The sequence below is a fragment of the Megascapheus bottae genome, chromosome 22, assembly GCF_031878675.1.
Source record: "Megascapheus bottae isolate mThoBot1 chromosome 22, mThoBot2.hap1, whole genome shotgun sequence".
NCBI lineage: Eukaryota > Metazoa > Chordata > Mammalia > Rodentia > Geomyidae > Megascapheus > Megascapheus bottae.
In genome coordinates, this window is record NC_143530.1 from 22,953,738 (window position 1) to 22,980,516 (window position 26,779).

Sequence of the window (26,779 nt, forward strand, 5' to 3'; positions counted from 1 at the left end):
AAGAGTGGTGTCAAGAAGGAAGAGTGCAGAGCCGATATGGAGTAAAATGAGTATTGGAGTATTTGGAATTTGCTTCAAAGATTTGTGTGGTTAGAGCTGGTGCCTATTTGGTGGTAATGTTGAGAGGTAATGGGAATTAGAAGATGGAGCCTAATTGGAACAAGTAAGTCATCAGAGGATGCTGGGATACATTCTGCTTCTTCTCTCTCTTGCTTTGGCTTTGGCACCATGAGTTCAAGTAATCTCCCCTGCCACAACCTCCTCAGCTTATCACTGCCCTAAGAATGATGGGACCTACCACAGACTGAAATCTCTGAAGCCATGAGCTAGAATGAGTGTTTCTTCCTTTTCAGTGCCTTATTTTGTCACATCAATGCAAAAGCCAATGGGCACAATTTCATTGTACTTGCCAGTGTTTTCAAAACATAACAGTAATACACAGTATGACTCTAACTGTGGAAACTGTTCAAAGTACAATGGGGAAAGGACACAGTGTTGTAGCATTCTTGCATCATTCTTATATCATCAGCCTGTGTTACTGAGAATGATACCATAGAAACAGATTCATTTGCATGGAATGATCAGTTGAAACAAAGGCAAAATACAGCACATTCTACACAAGTCCCTTTCTATAAAGGAATAAGTGGTTGAAGTACATAAAACCAAATTTTGCCAGTAAGTAATCATCCCAGAGAGAGAGAAAAACACAGTGTTCCTTGTGTTCTGTGCCTCTTAGAATTTTCAGTATTTTCTGTTAATTATTTATCGTGTGATTAAAAAGCACAGTCATTTTTTTGGTGGTACTGGTGTTTGAATTCAGGCCCTTACTCTTGCTTACTGGTTACTCTAGCCATTGAGCCATATTTCCAATCTTTCAGTTATTTTTCTCATCCTTGGCAGCAACAAATAATTTAAGTAAAGAAATAAACCTAAACAATATAACATAGGAAGCAAAAAAATATTACAAAACATAATACAAATCTGTGCAATCTGACGCCAAGGTCTTTCAGTGGACCACAGTCAACCATCATACATGAAAATGGATTTCATTTGGCACAAATGTGTTCGTGTAAGGTAGATGGGTTCCTGAAGGAAGGCATCTAAACTACGTTGAAAACTGTATTAAGGGAAAATACCAGCATTATAATATCTCAGCTGGGTAAATGGATCTGTCTTTCCATTTTTCTTCCTGTGAACACAATCATGTTAATTACTCAACTAACCCAAGACCTCTGCAGCTCCCACCACCATCCCTAAGCCCACAGCAGAAATCCCAGTGGGTGAGCATGCAATCAGAGGATTGGGGAGAAAATGTCACAGCTGGGGAGAAAGAAGATCTGTTTTGTGACCTTAAAAAAACATGGCTTATTAGAAAATGTCTTCCTCTCGATTGTAGGACATGTCTGACTCCACTACACCCAAACCTTCATTGTTGTAGCTTCTGAGAATCAGGGTCGAATCTGTTGTACTCTTCTTCCTCTTCAATGGCTCTGTTCCTTCCGGTTCATGTGCTTCAAATGGAACAGAACTCCCAATTGTAGGTCCTGTGGCAAATGGAACCACAGTCTCTCCCAGGCCAGCTGCATCTGAATGATTTACTGGGGGCAAAAGTCGATGGTCGTTCCGGAGCCGTTTTCTGATTTCTTCTTCTTTTGTCTGGAAAGTAGTATTCAAGAAAGAAAAAGGAGGTCGAGTGACTTTCTATAGATTCTTCTTTCTATTGCTTGTGTTGATCTATCCAAACCTTTTAAATTTCAGTATTCAGTTATGTAATGATGTTTGTTATATATACATATATATGTACATGCATGTATATATATATGAAATGTCTATTTGTTGAGGGACATCCAGGCAGGTATCAAACACAGGGTCTGTCTTATGCTTGCCTCTCCTCCTGCTCCTTGCCTCAATGTAAGCTTTCCTTTTGATACATGAACAAAACCCTATACTTAATTTAATCTTGGGAACTGAATTTTTTTCTTCTTGGGCCAGTTTTGGGGCTTGAACTCAGGGCCAGGGCACTATTCCTTTGATTTTTTTTTGCACTCAAGGCTTGTGTGCTATGGTTGAAGCCACAACACTATTTTTGGCCTTTAGGTGGTTTATTGAAGATAAGAGTCTCATGGACTTTCCTGTCCATGTTGGCTTCAAATGCAATCCTCATATCTCAGCCCTTCCAACAGCTAGGAATACAGGTGTGAGTCACCAGCCACAGTGAAAATTGGCTTTTTTTTTATTATACTCTATGAATGAAACTAATTTTCAAGCATCTTCAAGACATTGCTTCATTCCTTCACAGCATGAAGATAATTTTAAAAAGTTACTAAGGATAGATCATAAGAAGCCTATAGGAGCATTGATATACTGGCTGTTAACCCTTACAGTTTACCTCAAAGCTGCTGGCAGTAAAGTCTGAGCCTCTTCTAGCCAGCAGTCAGCTCCCCAGACCTATGAGCCTCTGCTAGATTTTGTTACCTTCCGGCGGTCCTCTACAGCTTGCATCTTCTCTTCTATGTCCTTCATGGTGAAATCCTTTACTTCCTTTCTAATCTTAAGTTTTTTCAGCCTGGCTGGTGGCTTTCTCAGTGGCTTCTCAGTTGTTTCCATCTAGAAGAAGATTAAAGAATTGTTTATTAAATGGAGGAACAACTATAGTCATTAGGAAAGGAAGACGAGAGGCTGAGCAAACATGATTTAAAATGCTGGTGTATGGCTCAAGGGATGTCTAGCAAGTGCAAGGGTGTGTTTAACCCAGAGTTCTACCCATCCCCTAAAGAAAAGAAAAACATCATAAAAGAGTTTGGTATATATCTTTCCAGATATTATGTATGCACGTGTAATGCCTAAAAAAGATGTGAATATACCATATTTGTCTACAATTTTCTTTCTTCACTTAATCTAATCCTTTTTTTTTTTTTTTACCAGTCCTGAGCCTTGGCACTGTCTTTGAGCTTTCTCAAGGTTAGCACTCTACCACTTGAACCACAGCACCACTTCAACTTAGTGCATGCTGGGCAAGCCCTTTACCAGTAAGCCACACTCCTAGCCCTTAATGTAATCTTTCTAGGTTTGTAGATATACATCAATACATATATCTAAACTCAGGAACATTTTTAATGAATTTCAGGTCTTCATTATAAAAATAAACAGACACTGTATTCTAGATACCTTTTCTACATTTTTTTCATTGATCATGGGACTTGGCTCTTCATGTCACTAGGCTCTTCATGTCAAGGCTAGTGCTCTACCACGTGGAGGCACAGTGCCACTTTCAGTTTTCTGGTGGTTAACTGGAGACAAGACTCTTATAGACTTTCATTCCTGGGCTGGTTTTGAACTTCCAGCCTCAGATCTCAGCCTCCTGAGTAGCTAGGACTACAGGCATGAGCCATAGGTACCCAGCTCAGAGTTCCTTTTAAACACAAAAGAACTATTTAATATTTGTTGTAATTTCCAAAGAATAATCTCTTCAGAGAAGAGGGAAAAATGAATCAAAGAGACAAAGGGAGGTAGTTTAGCATAGTAGAGAAAGTCAAGTAATTGGTACTTAGCTCTGAGTTTGAATCCTAATTTGCCTATGTACTACTCACTTTTCATGACTGGTAAATAAATCATTTAAGCCTTAGCATTTTTGTTTGTAAAACAGTCTAAATAAAACTTATATCAGAGGATTTTTTTCTTTTTTGTAACAGGGAGAGGAGGAAGAGGAGGAGGAGGAGAAAAATATACATATTTAATAATGTTAAGTACTTTCCCATATGTAAGATCAATGACCTTTCCTATAACTGCACATAAAATAAGAATAAGGATACAGAGGGCTGGGAGTGTGGCCTACTGGTAGAGTTCTTGCTTAGCATGCAGAAAGCCCTGGGTTCTCTTCCTCAGTACTACATACACAGAAAAAGCTGGAAGTGGTGCTGTGGCTCAAGTGCTAGAGTGATAGCCTTGAGAAAGCCCAAGAACACTGCCCAGAGTCTGAGTTCAAGCTCTAGGATTGGCCAAAAAATAGGGATATAGAATTATCACAGTGATGGGGAGAGAGAATGGAAATCTCAGCACCAGAATGAAAACTGGAAACTGAAGTGATGCAGGTGTGGGTAAGGGGAGCATCTCTCAGGACTCAGTTTTTTGACATAGTGAAGACTGCTAAGTTTCTTTCCAACTTTAAAAGTTAGGTTTGTCAGTAAGTCATTTTTAAAGAGACAGGCATTTAGCTGGGTGCCGGTGGCTTATGTTTGTAATCCTAGCTACTCAGGAGGCTGAGATCTGAGGATCGAGGCACAAAAGCCTGCGAGATTCTTATCTCCAATTAACCACCAGAAAACTGGAAGTGGCTCTGTGGCTCAAGTGGTAGAGTGCTAGCTCTGAGCTGAAAAGCTCAGGAACAATACCCAGGTCTGGAGTTCAAGCCCCATGATCAACAAATAAAAGAGAGGGGGGGGGCATTTATTGAAACTGTGGGTCTTTTACAATCACATTTTGTGTGATTTTTTTATCTATGAAAATTCCATTTGGCTCTCAAACTTGGATTTGCTGGAAAGAGGATCATTTTTGCTGGTTAACTAGAGGAACTCAGAAATTAGCATGAAAAATTTTGTTGAAGGAAATTTATTCAACAAAGATTAAAAGAGCACAGATCTAAGATCCAATAATGAAAGGCTAACTTGGACTTCACATAGCAATACGAACCTTAACTAAACTACTGACGTTATACAGTAGGTGTGAGTGATCTTTGGGTTTTCTAGATTGCGTTGACCATTCTTGTGGCTCTGTCCCTAAATAAAGACCTGAAATCATGTTTTTCCATGCCTATTGATGTAGTCTTTGTCATTCTTTTTTTCTTTTTCTTTTTCCTGTGTCAAATCAGATCATATTTATTTGTCTTTTTGTCAGTCCTGGAGCTTGAACTCAGGACCTTGATGCTGTCTCTGAGATCGTTCACTCAAAGCTCTTTGTCATTTCTTAAGGATGAAACTTTATGTTAAAAAAATATGAGAAAGGACTTCACAAACACATCTGTATCCTTTATAATTTTATGGAGTCAAGATTTATCAAATGTTGGCACTTAAAAGTGGTAACCATGGTAATGTTGTGCATAAAGATGTGGAAACTAAAGAGCAGCCACCTGAAACCTGGAGAAATAGTAAAGAAATGACCCGTTCAATCATTTTCTCTAAGAATATTATCAGAGCCCAGCCATGCCAGTGCATGCCTGTAACTACAGCTTAGGTAGGAGTCAGAGAGAGGAAAAGTACAATATTAAGGCGATCTTGTCAAAAAGTGTAAGCTGTATCTAAAAACAAAGTAAAGCCTTTACAAGAGCTATGCACTCAAGTGGAATAGTCCAATACCTTAAGTTCAAACAACCCCACCCACCAAACATAAAAGTTAGTGCCAGAACATCTACCCTGAGCCACATGACCCAGGATATGGTAAGGACACCTGCATATCCATGTTTATCGCTGCACTTTTCACAATAGCCAAGAGATGGAAACAGCCCAGATGCCCCACTACAGATGAATGGATTTTAAAAATGAGGTACTTATATACAATGGAATTGTACATAGCCATCAGGCAAGATAAAACAATGGCATTTGCTGAGAAATGGATGAACTAGAGAAAATCATCATGTTGAGTGAAATAAGCCAAGACCAAAGAGACAAATGGCATATGGTCTATATGCAGGTGTTAGATATAAAACTTGACAAGACAAGACAAACTAAACAGAACTTTAAGGTGGCCATACCCAATGAAAACAAAGAGAGAACCACTGATATCCTAATAAAGGGAAGAAATGTACCTAACACCGATTTGGAAGAAATGGTTTTATTGTTAATGTAGACTAGAACGATGCAGTTTCACATTATGAAATTTTATAAATGTTGTAACTAGAATGGTGAAGCTTAACACTGAGAGAAAAAAGTGATTGTGATATAAGCTAAGGGTAACTATACCACAGTATTGTAAACATTTATGTAACTAATCTCTGAAAAAAAAATTAGTGCCAAATTAGTTTCCAAAATGCTGCAATAACATTTGAGTTTTATTTCCTGGCAACCTACTTTCTATATGTTATGTCATAAATCCAGAGTAAGAATTCAACAGAACTTTCCCAATTAAGTACTGACCTACACAAGAACCTGTCTTGGTTTTACTCCCCAATGGAGTCTGGTGCATAGATTAGGTCAACAGCTTTCTGCCAAAGGTTTTGTCATTCTTGTTCTTTTGACTCTAGACCTCCTGGGGAAAGTCACTGTTGATTAAATGACATTATTTAGTCCTGACTCAGTCACTTCCTCCTTCTTCAAAAACTCCCTGTGGGGTTCAACAAATGTCAGAGACTCATGCAATACAATCAAACTCCCTAACTACTCCAAAGGTTAGCAAAAATAGGAGCTGCTTAAAGAGGAGAATAAACTTGGATCTTGTAGTGCTTGTCTGCGGGCAACCTCGGTCCCTGGGGGGTGATGGCCCCCACAACCAAGGTACAGCGCTCCACTGTGGCCTGGCCAAAGACACTACCCTAAGCCCCCAGGAGACCATAACTCATTTTTTTTTTTTTTTACCCAGTCCTGAGGCTTGAACTCAGGGTCTGAGCACTGACCTTGGCTTTCTCAAGGCCCAGTGCTCTGCCACTTGAGCCACAACACCACTTCTGGCTTTTTTCTATGTATGTGGTACCAAGGAATTGAACCCCGTTACTAGGCAAGCACTCTACCACTAGGCCAAACTCCCAGCACCCATAACCCATTTTTTTATTTTTGCTTCCTTGTTAAGCCCTATATAAGCCTATCCCAAAATCGAGTCTCTAGCACAACCTCCAATCCCTTGAAAAGGTTTGTGCCCCTCACTTTTCCTCAATAAACAGTCCTCGCCTGTAAAAAGAAAAAAAAGAAAAAGAATCATTCCTGGAGGGACTAATAGAAAATTCACCAAGTCTCTTGTAAAAAGATTCAGGATATGCCAAGTACTCAAGAAATGGGCTTGAGAAAACAAGGAAGGAAGGAAGAAAGAAAAAAAGAAAGAAAGAAAGAAAGAAAGAAAGAAAGAAAGAAAGAAAGAAAGAAAGAAATGACCCAGAACACCTAAACATACTAACATGGATAAATAAATGCCATGTGTCTATAAAGAGATCTATACCAATATTACCATACACTATACCATACACTTATCAATGTGTACATAAAAAAATGTGTTTACAGTGTAGCCACTCTGCCCATTAAAAGGTCTTCAAATATACTGAAGGATTCATTTAATCATCTAGTAGTTTTTTGTTCTTGATGATGATGGTTGTGGGACTTGAACTCAGGGCCTGAGTGTTGTCCCTGAGCTTTTGCTCAAGGCTAACACTCTACCACTTTGAGTCCACATCCACTTCCGGTTTTTTGATGTTTCATTGGAGATAAGTGTCTCATGGACTTTCCTGCCTGGGTTGGCTTTGAACAGGAATCCTCAGCTCTCAGCCTCTTGAGTAGTTAGAATTACAGGTGTAAGCCACTAGCACATGGCCTGATAGATAGTTGATATTATCTTTCTTACATATCATTTAAATCTCAATTAAGTTTTCTTGAAAATTAATTGTGGAATTATAGTACTTGCCAACAAGTAAAAGATAAAAACTAAGAAAAAAAGATGGAAGGATATTCTGTATCAGTCACAGATATTTCCATGGACCTCGAGGAAAAGATTGTAGCAGATTGCAGAGGAGAGAAGGATTTTAACTCTCCTCACTTTTCAGTACCCTTTATTCTATGTCACTTTCACCAAGAACTTAACACAAGGTAATGGATAAGCTAAGAAGGAGCCAGACTAGCATTCAGAATTATCCTGCATTTCAGTTTACTATTAGTACATACAAGATACCTTATTTGGATAAATCTTCTCTCATGTACTCTATTTTTCCCATATCATTTTATTTAAAATATTTTTCCCCTTAAAGCAATGAATAACTAACATTCACAAGTCTTATTGGGTTCATTGTGCTGGAGGAACTGCTGACATTACCGTTCTCTTTATTTTATCAGCTTATTTCTTTTCTCAACTATTTCCCCCCAGACCCTGAAATGTATTCCAGTTGTTCTTCATTTTCACATTCTTTCTTCTGCCTGTGCTCTAAGAACTACTGGTAAGACCTTAACGCTTTGGCTTAAAAACAGGCAAACAATAAAACAAACCAAAATAAAAAACATGCTGTCTTTTTCACAGCTGCATATAGAACTTGTAACAAAAAACTACAGCCCTTGCTGGGAGTTTGGCCTAGTGGTTGAGTGCTTGCCTAGCATGCATGAAGATCCAGGTTCGATTCCTGGGCACCACATACATAGAAAAAAAGCTGGAAATGGTGCTGTGGCTCAAGTGCTAGAGCTCTCGCCTTGAGAAAAGTCCAAGGATGGTGCTCGGGCCCTGAGTTCAAGCCCCACAACTTGCAAAAAAAAAAAAACTACATCCCTAGACTTTGGTCAAATCACGTAAAACCTGAAGGAAAATATCATTCCTGTTAAGTAAATTGCTGAAAGAGTCATGTAACAAAAGCAAGAATATAACTATTTCTAAAATTATATTTCCTTGTGCTGGTCTTAGAATATACATGTGTAAGCCTCTCTGTTGTAGCTTTGGCATTTAGATCTCTTTCCATCTTGAATAAACCACAATTAAGTTTTATATTCCAGAAGGCAATGTTCAGTAAAAATTGCTAAGAGGATGAAGGAATGTTATTCAATAAGACTTATTGTGTCTCAAATTTAGTAAAACCCACAAGATGTTTTAATGGATTCATTAATCATTAGCGATTAGGGCAATTCCTGGCTCTACTGAGAAAGATACACATAAAATGGAAAAGCCTGGTGGCTCATGCCTGTGATCCTAGCTACTCAGGAGGCTGAGATCTGAATATCGTGTTTCAAAGCCAGCCAAGGCAGTGAGACTCTTCCCTAACTACCCACCAGAAAGTGGCACTGTGACTCACAATAATAGAGCACCAGTTTTGAGTGAAAAGCTCAGGGGCAGTGCCCAGGCCCTGAGTTCAGGCCCCACGAAAAAGAAATTTATAAAAGAAAAATCTGATTTTGTTGAATGTTTTCATGTGTAATTTGCCCACTGAAGTGGCAATTCATACTGGAAGTAATGGCTTGTGATGAATTGTCTTATATTGCTCATTTTAAGGGGACATAAGTGCATGTGAATTAGAAAGTTACTTGCCATGACGTCGTAGGACTCTCCATGTCTGAACACTTTGCTGTGACTCTGTATTATTCCTTGAACAATTAACTCCTCCAGGATGTCTAATGACTTTTGTCGCTCTCGTTTCTCCAGGGATTTGGGCTTATTGATTAATCCATTGGTCGCCAGATCTCCCAAAGAAAAAGAAAACAGGAAAAGGACACTGAAGAATGGGAAATTTTATTGAGCAAATACTAAATGGGTGCCTTATACCTCAGGCTGCAATGAAATCTTAGATCCAATATTCCTACCAACTGTCTGTTTCTATTATAAAACTTTACAGCCCTTTGAAGTCTGCTCTTGCTGTTCTTACAGGGGAAATATATCAACAAGATCTATTCTTGACTTAGCTCATCTCCTATTAACATAACAAAAGCTCTTCTGTGTGCTGCTCTCTGTGAGTTTTGTTGTAACAACAGGTATACACTTGGGTAAGATGACATGCTTTTGTTCCTCTAATGATGAAGCAGAACTCTAGCAAAAATCCAAGACATTCTGATTCAAGTCTTCTGCAGTTTGGTTTCTATGCTTTATACACAAAGCATAAACAGCACCATGTTGCCAAGAGACGTCTAGTTCTGCAACCCTGAGTGCACAGTTACACCATCTGCTCTGTCTACACACAAGTCAAAGTAGGCCTTTTGGAAAAGAGGCTTTGAACCAAATCAGAATTGCAGTAATATCAGCTAGAATTGAATTAGTGATCAAACAAGAGAGTAATAAACTGGAGAGGAGCCTTTATAGACTGAGAGAGGACATCTCCTTATAAATCACCCAATTATGCAAATAAACAAATAAGCAGTAAGTTTTATATCATCCAATTGTAAAATAAATGATGCTGCCTTGTTGGCCCCAAGACAACTCTTATTTTTGTAGTCAGAAATAATGCAGTATGCAGTCTTCAGAGATGAAGCTCTCTCCTAGTCTGGAACCACACTTTGTGGATGGCATCTTTTTTATGAAAAGTTCAAACCTGAGTGGTCCAAGAGGGTCTTTGGCTTTGTTCCAGGAGGAAGAAAACAGACTCACAGTTACACACACACACACACACACACACACACACACACACACACTTTTCTTACTCAGATCATTAGCCTCTGTGTTATCAGAGATTTTCCTGACAGTCCATAGCAAACAGTATCAACAAATCCCCTGCCATCTCTGTACTTTCCCTGTATTGGTTCTGCACATGCAGGTGTTAGAAAAAGAACTAATTCTCATTTTAAAGTGTTCTGTACAGATTTGGGGGACAAGAGTGATAAAACAGGCCATCTAGGCAGATCAACCCGAAACTTGAAACAATGCAGAAGAATTGAAGCTATCGGTACAGAGGTGAATCTCTTTGAGAAATTAGAGTGATTGTTGTTGTTATTGGCACGGTGACTTTTGTTGTGTTATTGTTGAAGGGTCAATATGACAATAACTATTTCCTGAGCATTTGTGCAGTTGCACAATACTAAGTATTTTATATACTGTTTTACATCTAATTCAAACATTAACTCTGTAAGAGAGGTTTTATAATCCTCATTTTTATAAATAAACACATTGATTTGATGGAAACCAGTTAAACTTTCCCAGGGAAAAGTTAACGAGGCCTGAATCCAAGACCATTTGAATCAACACCCACCATCTCAATCTCACAGCTCAGAGAACAGCCATTGAAATGGCTCTGTCATGGGGCCAGGAGTTTGGTCTAGTGGTAGAGTGTTTGCCTAGCATTAACAAAGACCCGGGTTCAATTCCTCGGTACCACAAAAGTCAGAAGTGGTGCTGAGGATGAAGTGGTAGAGCTCTAGCCTTGAGAAAGTCCAAGGACAGTGCTCAGGCCCTGAGCTCAAGCCCAGGACTGCCCTCCCCTTCTGACAAATAAAGAAAAAGAAGAAAGCACTGAGTTTAACATCTACCCCAAAAGATTGTGTTCCTGTTTTATTGAAAAGATAATCCATGATTTACTAGTGCAAATTTAGAATATAAACAAAAATAAGATACAAAAGGGCATATTCTCACTATATGGAGGTTGCCATAATTAATATGGTATATTTTTATAATTTTGATGGCATATCCAATTTTTTGATTCCTATTTAGTTAGCATTTACATTAATGTTAGTATTTTCTCATATGATTAGCTATTATTTCTTTTTCTTTTCCAATATTAGGGTCTGAACTCAAGATCTTGTATTTGCCTGATGGGTGCTCTACCACTTAAGCTGTGCCACTACCCCCCCTTTTTGCAGGCTATTTTAAACATGAAATGATGAACTTTTCTGCCAAGGTTGCCTTTGAAATTTAGTCCTTCAGATCTCAACCTCCTGAGCAGCTAGGATGACAGGCATGAGTCACCAGTGCCCAGCTTTGTAAGCATCGATTAAAAAATGAAATTAAACAAAAAAAAATGTGTGACCTTTATTTTAACCTTGACATAGGAAGAGATTTCCTGTTTTTTTTCAAATCCTAAATTCAGTCAAAGACTCACAAATTTTGCTACATTAGCAATATTTTCAAAAGGCAAACAATAAAGTGCAGTAAGTCAGATGTAGCTATCATTTACCTTCTTATCCTAAGTATGATACAATTTACTTTTGATATTCTTGCCAAAAAATATCCTCATAAGTGGGGCTGGGAGTTTGGCCTAATGCCTACCTGGCATGCATGAAGACCTGGGTTCGATTCCTTGGTACCACATACATAGAAAAAAAGTCAGATGTGGTGCTGTGGCTTAAGTGGTAGTAATCTAGCCTTGAGAAAGCTCAAGCCCAGTGCTCAGGCCCTGAGTTCAAGGCTCAGGACTGGCAAAAAAAATCCTCATAACTAAAACCCAATCTCAGGAAATTTCAGACATGTCCAAATTCAGGAGCATGCTCTGAAATGAAAAAGCCTATATTCGTCAATGGTATCCAGGTTTAAGAGAAAATGAAAAATGGAAGGGTTTTTCAGAGTGAAGGAGATGAAAGGCATAGGACAAAGTATACATGTGGCCCAAGGTCACACGTTGAATTAGAAATTGTCACACAGCTGGCAATAGTTGCATATGGCTTATAAATGAGATAATAGTACATTGATGGTATACATCAATGGTGATTTCCAGATCTTGGTTCTTGAACATTGCTGATGCAAAGTCTTGTATTTAGAAAATATACATAGTATATTTAAAGGCAAAGTGCCACTGGACCTGTGCTCAGAAGAAAATACACTTGTATATGGGGTATGTGCTGCTGCTAAGGAAGCAACCTTTTAAAATTTGCAGAGTCCACATGGAAAAAGCATGCACAAGCTCTGTCCAGAGATTTGTTGCTTTTTGCATCTTAAAAACTGTTGAATGTGTCAGACTCGGTGGCTCATGCCTATTATCCTTGCTACTCAGGAGACTGAGATCTGAGAATCACAGTTCAATGCCAGCCCAGGGCACTCAAGTCCATGAAACTTTTATTGCCAATTAACCACTAGAAAACTGGAAGTAGAACTGTGGCTCAAAGGGTAGGGTGGTAGTCTTGAGCTAAAGAGCTCAGGGCATAATGCCCAGGCCCAGAGTTCAAGCCCACACCATGTTTTGAATTCTGGATTTGGATGTTCTTTTTCTATTAGGCCAGGAATTTGTGGTATAATGCCCTCCCTTAGCTTCTGGACAGTGAGAGTCACCCCATCACCACACAGGGCAATAACTGACAACCTACTGTGTGCTACCTAATGACAATCTACTGTGAGCTAGGGTGCGCAGCAGGTGGCGTGCAGTCAAGAGCTTTCCCATCTCCATCGTTAATCAAGAAGCCTTTGTCCTTGGAAATGAATGTGTGAGACTTGAGATCCTTAACCAATGCATTCTGTGAGCTGTAAAGCTCAGGGTAAAGAAAGGAGGAAGCCAAGGAGTGGGAGAGGATGTTATTTTCTGAAATGGTTTGAACACTACATTCTAGAAACATCTGCATGGTAGCTGATACTTCCTTGCGCTGTTCTCTCTTAGCATTATCTTGCTTTCCTGTCATCCTCCCCCACCCCTTTTTTTAATGTGGTACAGATGGCAGGTTAGACTATCCTACAACATAACTGTCCCCAGATGCCTGGTGTTGTGCAGGCTCCAAAACCCAGAGGTATTTAGCATGTCAGAGAGGAAGCATATCCACTTAATCATTGGAGAGAACAAAGCATCTGTGCTTTCTAGGGGGTGGAGGACAGGAAGGGGTGGGTCCAACACTGCTATCCTTACTTCCTGCTTCCTTCTCCCTGGTCACATCAGAATCACAGCGGGTGGCAAATATAAACAGTACCATTAGATGTGTATGTCAGCAAAGCCCATGAAAAAGACATTCATGTATGAATTTACTTACTTTTAGAAATTACAATGACAAGGAATGAGATTTAAAAATCTCCCCACCTCCCACGAGCAAAACAGACTCCTCTACACCTATGAGGTTCTTGGTGTTCTAAAGATTGGTCGAAGTATAAATATGATGTCACAAATCAACAGCAAAAATAACTCAAGAAAAGACTTAAAATATAACATGAGAAAAATGAGAAATAGTTTCTAAATAGCACTCCAGATGGTAGTTACTTCTTTTATGTTTTTGAAAGGTTCATTGATTATATGTGTGCTGATAACTTGGATGGGGGAAGAGACAGAGAGGAAAGTTCAGTGAAATTTTTTATATAGTTTTGAATAGTGCAGAACTTTCCCTTAGGAAGAAGTTTAATTCCTTTCAATGGAAACCTGTGTGTGTGTGTGTGTGTGTGTGTGTGTGTGTGTGTGTGTGTATGTGTGTGTGAGTGTGTGGTTCCTGGGGCTTGAACTGAGAGTCCTGACACTTCTCTGAGCGTTTTGCTCCAAGTTAGCACTTGAACTATACCTCCACTTTCAGCTCTTTGGTGGTTACTTGTAGATAAGATTCTCACCAACTTTCCTGCCCAGGACATCTTTGAACCTTGATTCTCAAATCTCAGTCCCCTGAGTAGCCAAGATTATAAGCATGAGCCACCAAGCATAAGCTTGGAGAAACTTATTCTTAAATTGTGTTTTAATTCTTAACACAAGATGGCTTTAGCTACTGCACTGACGAAAACACTAACACTTAGTATTACTTACATAATTAAGATCTAAAGTCCAAGTGCAATATTTCAGAGCCAAGTCAAGAGCCTTGCTATTCAATGTACTCCATGACCCATGAAGCAGTATTAAAAGCTCTACCTAATATAAATTACGTTTTTAGAGGAGTAATATTTTGTGGAGATGAAGACAAATAGTGTTCATAGAGTGGGGAAGGAGTTTACCTGAGTTTATTCTTCCATTTCTTTTACCAGGAGATGGAGAACTTTCTGGAATAGTTCCAGGTAAGTTTCCCATCTGGGCTTGTTGATCCAGGTCTTCTGCCTTGTCCACAGTATCCTTGGGTTGTACATCTTCAGTCTGGGAGCTGTGATCTTCTCTAGAATGAGCCAGCCTGACTTCAGCCTGTGAAAAGGAAACAGCTTAGTGAGTGTCAACATTTCTCAGGTTGCTCCATCTGCCTTGTGAGTATTTAGCCAACTTGTCCATGTAGTAGTCAGACCAGGACTCCTTAGCCTGTACAAGTTACGTTATATGGAAAAAATAACTTAGATGTGATCAAATTAATATTCTCCAGATGGCAAGTTTATCCTTTGTTATTCAGGTGAGCTCTAAGTGTAATGGAAAGTTTTCTCATAAAAGACAGTCAGAGGGAATGTTGTAATTTGACTATAAAATGGCTGTGGAAGGCCTGGTCTCCAGTTGGTGACACTACTGAAAGATCACTGGATCATGAGAACGCTAATTTCATCAATGACTTAATCTGTTGACTAATTTGTAGCTGAATGGGTTTTTAGGAGTCAGAGCCTGTATGAAGATTATAAGTTACTAGGGAAGTGACTTTCAAGGGTATATCTTGTCTCTACAACCTTTCTCTCTTGTTCTCTCTCTCTTTTTCTCTCTCTCTGCCTCCCAGCTGCCATGAGCTGAGCAGCTGTGAAGTTCCATCAGACCTTGTCTGCTATGCTTCTTTGTCTCACCACGGACAGGCCCACTGAGTGACTGGACCACCTGACCACATACAGCCTCTGAAACCTTGAGTCAAAATATATTCTTTCTTGAATTCTTCAGCCATTTTGTCATAGATAATCGATACCAAGAAGGGAGGTCCTTGTTGTGATGGCCCTGAACCATACAACTGTTTTATGAGAGACATTTGGAAGTACTCTGGAACTGCAGGTCAAAGTACCTCAGAATGCTGGAAGCTGAGTTTAAGATGAAATTCAGATGGGAGGTCAGAAGACCAGGATGCCATTAGGAATACTGACAGCAGTGACTGTGCTTGTGAGGTTTCAAGTGGAGAAGACTCTGTTGGGTCTAGGAGTTATTTATTCATGCCACATTTTGAGAAATTAGTATTCTATATGTTTTCCATGAATTGTGACTTTGGGTGCGGCCTTCCACTTTGGAAGGTCATAGATTTATGAGTCTGTTGGGAGAAAATCTCAAAGGCAGAACAATGCTCAAGTTATATCACTCCTATCAATGACTGTTTTTGCTTCTAATGGGGTTTAGAAGCAAACAGCAGACTAGAACTGGAAGCACTTGAAGTCTGGCTAGAAAAGATACAGGTTTGAAATTGGAGCCAAGGTTTGGAGTTGGGTGTGGAAGATTAACACCCTGGAAAAGAAGCCCAGTGCTTTGTACTGGACAATAGAAAATAAGGCCTGACTCCCTCCCCCCACCATGGCAGTCTCAAGGGTGAGGGCTTGGTTATAGCTCAAGTCAGCAGCAAACCTGAGCATCTTATAGGTGACATGAATAATGCAAGCTATATAGGGCCATGGAGGCTTCCACCCAGATTTCAAAGGGAAGCCAGGTAAGGAAAGAGAGATCTCTTTAGTTTAGGCAGCCCCTGAGAGAGTGGTGAAGCTATGAAAGCCAAGCCTAAATGTAATGGAAACCCCCGGCCCTTGGAAATGTCAGGGACTTGGAATATCTGGTGAGGAAAATGTCAAGCAGGGAGAAGACCAACCTGCAAGAGAAGCCATTGAGACTCCAGATAGCAATGCCTACATCCTGCCACTGCTATATATCCCGCTTGCCATACATGGAACTACAGGATTTGATGTTTGTCCTGTTGGGTTGTACTCTTGCTGTTGTTCCATTCCTTCCTTTGAAAAATACAAATGTTGACTTTGTGCTATTGCATCTTAGAAATATATAGCTTATTCTTTGGTTTCTACAGATGCTCACAGCTAAAAGTTTGTCTCAAAAGACTGATGTGAACTGAAGAAGATCTTTCTTTGCAATACGTTTATCTATCCATCCACCCACCCATCAGTCTATTCTAGTGGAGCTGTTTCTCTAGTTCAATTCTGACTGGTACAAAACTTACTAGATAACCAGTATCATCCTCTAAACAGAAGCACTGTCGGCTTGTTGGTATATTACTTCCTGAGTAAACTCTTGTAAAATAGTTTGAAATTGGTCAACAGATCTGTCCATGAAAAGATGTTTTATGTATGTCATTTAGTCATTGGGAACTAGAAACCAATAGCACAGTCAGCTGCTTCACACACATGAGTAAAACTGTAAAGAACAAGGCACATGCCAACAAGTGTTGGTGAATGTGTGGAGAAACTGGAACCCTCATGCCTTGCTTGGGAATCAATTTGGGGCGACTACTTTGAAAACAGTTCAGTAGTTCCTTTAAAAAGTTAAGTTTTGGGCCAGCAGTTTGGTCTGGTGGTAGAGTACTTGCCTAGCATGCACGAAGACCTGGGTTCGATTCCTTGGTGCCACATACATAGAAAAAGCCAGACGTGGTACTGTGGCTCAAGTGGTAGAGCTCTAACCTTGAGAAAGCCCAAGGATAGCGCTCAGGCCCTAGTTCAAACCCATGGACTAGCAAAAAAAAAAAAGGTTAAGCCTAGAGTAACTGCAGGATACAGAAACTACTCCCTGGGAAATTCTCAAGCAAAGTGAAAATATATGCTTATTCAAAAATTTGCACAGAAATGCTTATAATTGTTTACATATGCTGTTCAAGTGGTGGAAACAACACAATAATCATCAACTGATGAGTAGGTAAGTAAAGTGTGGCATGGTCATACAAAAAAAAATGTTACCTGGCAATCACAAGAGCTTAAACAGCAGTGCATGCTTCCACCAGGCAGTACTGTCAGAAGTGAATTAAGCTATTTGCAAAGACCATGCACGCTCAGCCTAGGCAAACTTACAGAATCAGAAAATGGATTGGATGAGGAGAAAGAAACAAGGATTGGCTGATTATGGGTAGTCCTTAGTTTCAGCTGGGAAATGTTCTAGGATGAGATAGAAGAGGTGACTTTCAATTGTATGTTTAAATGGGCAGAATTGTCAATGAAGTTACTTTTAGAAAATAAGGTGTTACTGGAGAGGAGGTGGGAAATTTTATTTTTTCCTTGAGAGGAAGTTGAAGAGAGGCTGTGTTTCTACATTTTGTATTGTTTTTATTTGATGTTTTGGTGCCCTTAGGGTAAAATTTCTTAAATCAGTTGTAGAATTAACTGAATTTCAAGGTGACCATGATAGATGGAAACCATCAGGGGAAAAAGAAAAAAAAAAAAGCTTTGCTTTTAGCCACAGACAGGTACTTGTTTGTTTTTTTTCATTTTTCTTTCTGGTATAGAGGCACTGTATGTGGTTTACTGTTGGGAGAAAACTTTTGCCAAACAGCTTGGAAGAAGTAATTTGTTCATGCTTTCCCAAGCTCAAAGCTTCTTAACCGAAGTTATTAGCAGATGCATTGCATAAATACATTTGTTTATAGACTTATGGAAAGAAATTGTCTTCAAGATTTGATTTTTTTAATAGTCTGCTTCTAGTGAAAATTAGAAAATGAAAAACCAACTCTCAAACAAACAAACAAAGCCCTCAAGAATATGAGAAGTCGCCGGGCATGGTGGCTCATGCCTATAATCCTAGCTACACAGGAGGCTGAGATCTGAGGATCAAGGTTCAAAGCCAATGCAGGCACAAAAAGGATCTGAGACTCTTTTTTTTTTTTGGCTTTTTACATTGAACTACTTTATTTATTTTTTATAAATAATTTTTATTGTGATTAATAGAAGGGTTACATTATATTCACGAGATAGAAGATGCATAAAGAACCTGAGACTCCTATCTCCAATTAACCTTTAGAAAATGGGAAGTGGTGCTGTGGCTCAAGGGTAGGGTGGTAGCCTTGAGCTGACAACTCAGAGACAGCACCCAGGCAGAGTTAAGGTCCCATGACCCACAAAAAGTCATTTAGGGCTGAGATTGTGACTGTGCATTTGACCTGAAAGGAGGTTGGGGGGAGAAGAGAAAAAGGAGGAGGAAGAGGAAAAGGAGGAGGAGGAAGAGACAGAGGAGGAGGAGGAAGAGGTAGTGGAGGAGGAGGAAAAGGGAGAGGAAAGGAGAGGGAAGTAACTTAATTCTTTTTCAGAAAATAGATAATAATTTCTTGTTAGATATTAGTGAAAAGCTGTGAAGAAGGGGCCTTGATAATCATCTATTGCAATGTACCCTCTCCTTTTGTTTGTGTGTGTGTGTGTGTGTGTGTGTGTGTGTGTGTGTGTGTGTGTGTGTGTGTGTTTTGCCAATCCTGGGGTTTGAACATAGGGCCTCTGCACTGTCCTTGAACTTTCTCAAGGCTAAGGCTCTATCACTTGAGTCACAGCACCACTACTGGCTTTTTCTGGGTATGTGGTACCAAAGAATCAAACCCAGGGTTTTGTGTATGCTAGGGAGGCACTTTACTGCCAGGTCACACTCCCAGCCCAGAAGATGAGCATTTCTGTAAGAGCAGTTTCTCATGCTTTTCTTATTATCATGAATCTTACTGCAATATCTCCTTGCCACATTAGACTAAGGTAAAAGTGGAGAATAAGCCTCAAGAAATGTAACTTAGAATGTTTAAAGTTGGAAATCTCTATATTTCATGTATTTGACATTTGGAAGTGATTACTTTAGGGACTCCTTCCTGCTCTATACAACAGAGCTATTTGTGGTAGTAGCCATGTGACAGACATATGATAATGACCATAAAAATGCAAGAGTGAGACTTTTCTTCTTTTTTCCCATGCTCTACAGTTATTTATTAAATATATACTGTGTGCTAAGTGCTATGACAATGCTTCATAAAACATGGAGATGTATATGGTGAGTCAAGATCTATAGATTATTTTCATAAGAAAATACATCTAGCTGGGTGCTCATGTCTGTAATCCTAGCACTGAAGAACCTGAGATTCTTATCTCCAGTTAATCACTAGAAAACTGGAAGTGAGGCTGTGGCTCAGGGGTAGGGCAGTAGCCTTGAGCTGAAGAGCTCAGCAACAGCGCTCAAGCCCAGAGTTCAAGCACCATGAACCCCCATCCCCCGCCAAAATAAAATAAATGTAGGGCTGAGACAGAGAAGAAGAGACCGGGGAAAGACCCTTATTTTAAGAGAACTTGACTTTGTGTTTTTGATGTGGACATTTAAGCTGTAGAAACTTTTATGATCATTTTCATGGGTACCTGGTTAGGCTGCATTTTCTCATGATCTGACTCACAGTAGTGTAAGGATGATTGGGAAAAAAATATAGACAGGATTTACGACTATCACCAGTTGTTCTAAACAAAGTCTGGCATAAGTGGTTCATACCTGCAATCCTAGCTATTCTGGAAGCTGAGGGCTGGAGTATCCAGCATCCCACCTGGAAAGTCTTGAAGACTCTGTCTCAAATTAACTAGTAAATATCCAGGTTGGAAGCATGGCAAAAGTGGAAGAGCACTAGCTCTGAGCAAACAAGCCAGAGACTTTTCTTCTAATTAAGTCTCCTGCAAAGTACATGAAAAAGAATGACACTTTTCTGTATGAAAAAAAAATGGAAGAAGGAGAGAAGATGAACACTTCTAAGTGAAATTCATGTGTTTTGGATAAAGGAGGGAATAAAAAGAAACATGATATATAATTACTGTATAGGAATAAAGATGCTTACAGTGCCCTCAGGAAGCTCAGGAGGTTATGGGGTAGGACAATTTAAATAGATTGTTGCATTGTCTGTTTTAGGGTTCAGCACTGAGGGATATAGTAGGAGCTCACCAGCCCATCAGGGGCCAGGAATGGAATTCAGGGAGAGAGAACAGTATGGGGGAAAGGCTTGGAAGTGTGAGGAGGCCTGGAGGAACCCAGACTTTTGTGTCTGACAGACACAAAAGTCCAGGTCTGACAGCAGAGAAGGTGGCATTAGAGAGAAAGAAGATCTACTTGTAAAGGACCGGAAATTGCTTCTTGGATGGAATGGAGGCAGACTGGTTAGTGACAGGAGGGGCAGAAAGACACTGAGGAGGTAATGAGGTTCTAAGCACAGGCAGTGGCAGTTTGGAGAGAGTATTAGGGATAGGCTTCCATCAAAGCACTGGTGTTAAGCCTGGAGTGTCAGGCTTCGCTGTTTTAATTTTACTGTAGATGTTTGGCAGATGTGTGCACATGTAGCAAGGTTGACAGTGCCCTATCTGTATAAGCACAGTGTCCACTGAGAAGAAAGTACTTCCAGGTTTGAACTCAGATCAGCTCCAGCCCCATCCCCCAGTCTTTTTCTGGTTTAGTTTGTTCTTTAGGTGGGGTTTCATACCTTTGCTCAGCTAGGCCTCTAGATCTGTGTCTTCCTAACTCTGCCTCCTGCTCAGCCAGAGTTATTATATTCCTGAGCTATCATTCTCATCCCTGGCATGTGCTTTTAAAGCAGTCATGTACCCTTTTAGGAAAGGTGACCTTAGGTCCTGGTATACTGGATATCAGCTGGAAAGTGACTGAAAGGCCTTGTTCTTCACACTTTTTTTTTTCTTTTTTTGCAGTGTTCAAACTCTAGGCCTGAATGCTGTCCCTGAGCTTTTGTCCTCAAGGCTAGCACTTTACAGTTGAAACCACAGCACCACTTCTGGCTTTTTTTTTTTTAAATGGGTAATTGGAGGTAAGGGTCTCACATTCCTTTCTAGATTAGCTTCCAACTGAGATCCTGAGGTCTCAGCCTCCTGAGTAGCTAGGATGAAAGACATGAGCACTGACACCTAGCCTTTTTCACTCTTAACATGTATGGCTTTGATGGAAAAGCAGATGGCAGTCCTGCCTTACCTTAGGCTAACCCCATGGGACTGAACTCGTGATAGCTCCCAGTTCTGTGTATGGAAATCTGGAATGTGGGAAGGAAAGGAAGAAGGCACAGGCATCATTTTCTGCCACAACCAGCCCCACTCTGGAAAAACAGATTCCCTGAACTGTCTCCATGTCTTACATGGGGGGCTATTACTCTGAAGCACAGTGAACAAGGTATCAACATGAGATTCTGGAAAACTGACTTCCACTCTGGCTCTGCTCCCAAACAAGCTTTGCAGCTGGGAGCAAGTCAGTCATCCACCTCTCTGAGCTTCCGAGGTGCAACCATGTGGTTCCTGCAGAGAAGCCCAACCCTAAGTAAAACGACTAAACAACCCATTTCCAGAAGCAAGACTTGGCAGCTTTCAGGAACTCTTGCTTTCCCCTGAAAGCAGGCTACTCAGCCCTAAGGACAGCCCCAGCGGTGTACAGAATCCCCACTTCCTCTGCCCTGAGTGAGGCCAGGACTCTGCATCTGTTTGTAGATAGAGACAAGACACATGCATTTCTGCCTTACACACCAGCCCAACTTAGGCCCGGTAAAATTGCTCCCAAATGCTTCAACTTGATTAGCCAACTACTAAGGGGGCTGTAAACTTGAATCCTGTGTTTAACTTGCTCCAGCTTTCCCCAAGCCAGGCTTCCAGGGCTATAGGCACCATGTCTGATTATTATTATTATTATTATTATTATTATCATCATCATCATCATCATCATCATCATTACCTGGGATTCTTCTTCCCAGCCCTTCTTGGGCACAGGCACATGTCTCTGGTCTTCCTTGTCTGGCTGGGAAGATCCGCAGCCCATGCTGGGTAGTGCAGAAGCCTTGTCCACCTCTCCTAGCTTGTGCACCCCGGGGAGCACCCAGCCGCCCTCCCCCCTCCCCGGGCACGAGACCCAGTGGCCCCTGCTGCCTTCTCTCCCACCTCCCAGTCAAAGGCTGCTCAGGAGACACGCGGGCAGTTGCTGGGGACTGTTGCCACAATAAACCTGGTCCCCTGGGAGCTGGGCTGAGATGGGAGTCTAGTGTTGTTAGGATGCTGATTACAGCTGTCTCTGAGAGTGAGCTCCCATGCCTGGCCAGATTCGGTTTGTTTGTTTGTTTAAATTTTGTTTTGTTGCTTTTGTCTAAGCATTCTGCATGGGTCCCTCATTGACAGATTTTTCTTGGTAAGGACCCATGTGTTCTCCCCACCCCAAACACCCCCTCCATACACACACACACACACACACACACACACACACACACACACACCCCTGGGGTGCGATGATCTGGGGATCAGATCATCCCAGACCCCTCTGGAGTGCGGGGGGGGGGATAGGAGTGGGGACAAAACCAGAGGGCAAAGTCCCAGGGTGACCTCAGAAATGAGGGTCTCACCAACACACCCACACGGGGAAGGAAGCCAAACATTTTTAAGACTAACACTTAAGACTTCCCGCTGCTCACAGCTGCCAAATGGGTTATGCAAATCCTTTTCTGAAAGGTGTGGATTTTCTTTTTTTTTTTTTTTTTGTGAAGAGTGGGTATGCATATATTTCTCAGAGAGATTTAAATACAAATGGCATCGGGTGTCAAGGCTGAGTTTGGCTTGCCTTGTTTTCTTCTTATGTTCAATAGCTGAAAGGGATCTTCCAGACCTATCAGCTCCTCAGGCTGCACAATTGACTTCAGAGAGTCAGAGAAAGTTTCCTGTCATTAGGAACTAGCTGTTGAAGGAGGAACCAGGTAGCTTGATTCAGCTCTCCCCTGTATGCAAACAGGAAATGCAACCAAGATTTGAGGGCATGTAAAAGGCCTTGGATTCTTCCAAGGAAACAAGTGACCAGATTGCTTATAAGACCCTGATTCTTTTCTACCTTCTAAAATCATTCTACGTTCTCTCACTCTCAACTGCTCTAGTGGTGTTGCTTGTTCACTTTCCTTTTATTGGAACTGAGGAAGAGTAGAGGAAACAGCAGTGAAAGCTTTATAATTATGAAGCAACACACATGAAAGATTTATGGAGCAAGAACTTAAATGAGACTAAAGGGGTGTTTGAGAAACATCTTTGAAAATATTGACTCGGGGGTGTAATAAATCACATAAACAGTTCCAAATGGAAACTGGAAAGTCCTCCACTGGAATCATCCAGTGCACAGGATGCCTATAAAGTGTTCTTGGGAAAGTGTAATAGATAGCTGTAGAATTGTAAGAGTGAAATACTGGATACAACTTTTTCCTTATAAGGCTGTCTGTGGACAGAAGTTTGTGTGTGGGGGGGGATGGATATGGGGTGGTTCCAAAATATATGTGTATAGACATCCTTTAGAGCATCCCAAGGGCTCTAGTCCAAGGTTGTGAAAATGTTCTTTTCCTAGGAGTGTGCTAGCACCTACTAGTACAGGCTTAAAAAAGCTGATTACAGGAACTATCTGAATAGCCCTGGCTCAGCTCCACCATTATTGAAACAAAGTTACATAAACATTACAATCAAATGATATTGAAAATAATGGTAATCAGTACAACCACTTCAAATAATAAGGGTATAGGCCATCTGAGAATATTAAATCATCACTTTACAAGATGGAAAGGAAATAAGGAAGGATGGAGAAATTAGTGAGGAGGAAAATAGAGAGGAAGAAGGAAGACTAATTCCCTTAGGCAATGAAATAGAGGACCAAGAACTCCTGGCTTCAGATTGTTAATGTATTTTCAGTCTGGAAATCCTTCATGCATAAAATAAGTGGGATCCTGATGGTACATTCTGGTCCCTCTGTGCTAGTAAAAAAGAGGTTTTGTAAATCACAATGGGAGGGGTGGGGGAGAAGATGAACTCTTGTCATTCATCAAGCTCCCCGTTTCTTTCTGTTCTGATAGGATGGTCACCTGGCTGGAAAGTAGGGGAATCAGAGAGCAGAGGAGTTCACTGGCAGTCCTGGTAAATTGGCATATGAGGCAGGGTTGCTTTCGAATTCCACATGGAAAGTTTTATGATTTCAGCTCAGAACCAGAACTTTGCTCCCGAATGAAAAATCATACAGAGAAATCAATTCTGATCCCAATCCTAATTCATTAGTGTCCTTTCAGTGAATAGAAAAGTCATATGCTGACTTTTAAGCCTTCAAAGTCCACATAAATGACTAATCCTTATAGTAATAGCTAACATCTTGAATGCTTGCTAAGATGAGGTAAAAGGAAAAACCACAGAAGTGTGGTTTAGTGGTAGAGTGCTCGCCTAGCATGCACAAAGCCCTGGATTCAATTCTTCAGTATCACATACACAGAAAAAGCTGGAAGTGGTGCTGTGGCTCAAGTGGTAGAGTGCTAGCCTTGAAAAAAGACAGTGCCTAGGCCATGAGTTCAAGCCCCAGGACTGGCAAAAAAGGAAAGAAAGAAAGAAAAAAAGAAAGAAAGAAAGAGAAATTGATGGTTATTATTTTTTTAAACCAGTTCCTTTTTAGTTTAAACAAGGGTTAGAGAACTCCTTAAGCCACAACTGGCCCTCTGCCTGCCTTCTCTGATATACATAGTATTTAATATTTTTAAATGCTTGATAAAAGATCAAAAGAATACTATTTAGTGATTTGTAGTGGTTATATGAAACACAAAATTCAGTGTCGGTGACTAAAGTTTTATTGGAACACTGGCCCTGTTTGTTTTCATATGATCTATGGTACTTTTGTGATATTATGGGCAGAGATGATTTGTTGGGGAAGATCCAATAGCCCACAAAGTTTGAAATATTTATTATCTGTCTGTTTATAGAGAACGTTTGCTGATCTTTGATTTTAAACAATGGAATAATTCTCACAAGGATAGTAGTCAACTACTGACAACTTGAGTGGTCTGAAAAAGTTTATAATGCTTCTAGAAAGGGCCAGCCTCTCTCACCCCATGGAAGAGTTACCACACTGGGGAAATTTAGCTCATTAACAAACAACTTCAGGCCTGCAAAAGGCTTCATTCCACTGTTCAGACCTTCGTCTCCATGCATCACTGGAGCGCCCTGTTTAATAGAAAAGCTTTGAAGTATGGAACAAAATTTCAGTGCATGTCTCCATCTTACAGCATAGAAGTACTGCAGGGAGCACAGTAGCTTCTAGAGGAAGTCAAGGAGTGAAAGACACAGGTGTCAGTCTGAGTATCATCTTTAATTCAAAGACCTAATTTTAAAGCCTCATGTGATTCTTCTTCTTTGTGTCCCTTTGTCAGACATATCAACCCAATCATGGTGCTCCTGGAAAACAGCCTGGAAATCATGCACACATTGTATTGCTCAGATCTGGAGTTTCTATCTTAGCAATTTGCTATACTAAGCACATTTCCAAGGCTCACAAATCTGCCTAGGAACAGTTGTGTGACTAAAGAAAAACTGTATCAGAATATTGTCATTAAGACACACACACACACACACACACACACACACACACACACACACACACGCTTGCATAATCAAGATTTTTGCAAAGCATGTGCCAACATTTGCAATTACTCCCAGCCTTGAATTAATGGAATTGCCCCAAAATATAAAGTGTAAGCATATTTTAGGGATTCTTTTAAAGGACTTGCTATGACAGATTCTTGCAGAAAACAACCAGAAACAAATAAGGAAGTCTACAGAAGGGGAACAATTGTGTGTTGAACCGTGGCATTAGGCCAACAATCTTAGTGTTTGTTCAGTCAACACCAATGGATAAACACAGAGAAAACACCAATCTCCAGGGCATTCACTCAGAGAATGACAGCTTAACAGTGAATTTAGCTGTAATAGCCCCATGGAACAATAACACTTCCATTGACATCCACCCTTAAGAATGCATTTAGATATTATACAGGACTAATAGTGTGCCCCGAGTTTAATGGGAATGTGTAAAAGAAACAATCCTAGTTGAATGGCAGTTGGAAAGGCAAGCTTGCTTTTTAGAGAACTCTAACAACTCTTAAGGTTACACATGGCAATTTTCACACGCTGATATTCTCACAATTAAAAAGAAAAGTAATATTTAAATGATTTTCACGGTTTCCAATTTTGGCAGTACGTGGGCACAAAGCACTAAGACTTTTTGAATTAGTGGTGTGATTTTTCTGTGATGGCCTTGAGCATATTGTTTGAGGCATGAGGGGAGTTTGGCTGCTTAAAGTACAAGGGAGGCACAGAGACAGAGACAGAGACAGAGATAGAGACAGAGACAGGGAGAAAGACACACGAGAGAGAGAGAGAGAGAGAGAGAGAGAGAGAGAGAGAGAGAGAGAGAGAGAGAGAGAGAGAGAGAGAGAGAGAGAGATTCTCTAGGAGATTTGGATCTATTTTTTTCTGTTCTGGAATGTTGTGGAAAAAATACTGGGCCAGCTGGCATGATTCTGACCCCAGCCCTGCTCTGGGCTTGCAGACTGGCTCCAAGGAAGTCATTTAATCTCTGGGGGCTGGCCTC

The 26,779-nt window shown here is 40.5% G+C and overlaps 1 protein-coding gene across 1 annotated transcript; it reads right to left on the bottom strand.

Moving 5' to 3' along the window:
- Positions 1-684: 684 nt before the first annotated feature.
- Stmnd1 (stathmin domain containing 1) lies at positions 685-22,262 on the bottom strand. The gene is made up of 5 exons (XM_090355416.1): positions 22,088-22,262; positions 14,479-14,659; positions 9,199-9,350; positions 2,476-2,607; positions 685-1,656 (listed from the first exon to the last, which is right to left on the bottom strand). Exons 1-5 carry the CDS (start codon positions 22,169-22,171, stop codon positions 1,369-1,371), a joined length of 837 nt encoding a protein of 278 aa, XP_090211542.1. The 5' UTR covers positions 22,172-22,262; the 3' UTR covers positions 685-1,368.
- Between the last annotated feature and the right edge of the window lie 4,517 nt (positions 22,263-26,779).

Coding starts and splice junctions, on each gene's coding strand:
- Stmnd1 (XM_090355416.1), bottom strand. CDS start 22,171: ATGGGCTGCGGATCTTCCCAGCCAGACAAGGAAGACCAGAGACATGTG. Junction 14,660..22,087: donor GCTGGGAAGAAGAATCCCAG/GTAATGATGATG, acceptor TCCTTTTCACAG/GCTGAAGTCAGGCTGGCTCA. Junction 9,351..14,478: donor AAATGGAAGAATAAACTCAG/GTAAACTCCTTC, acceptor TTTCTTTGGGAG/ATCTGGCGACCAATGGATTA.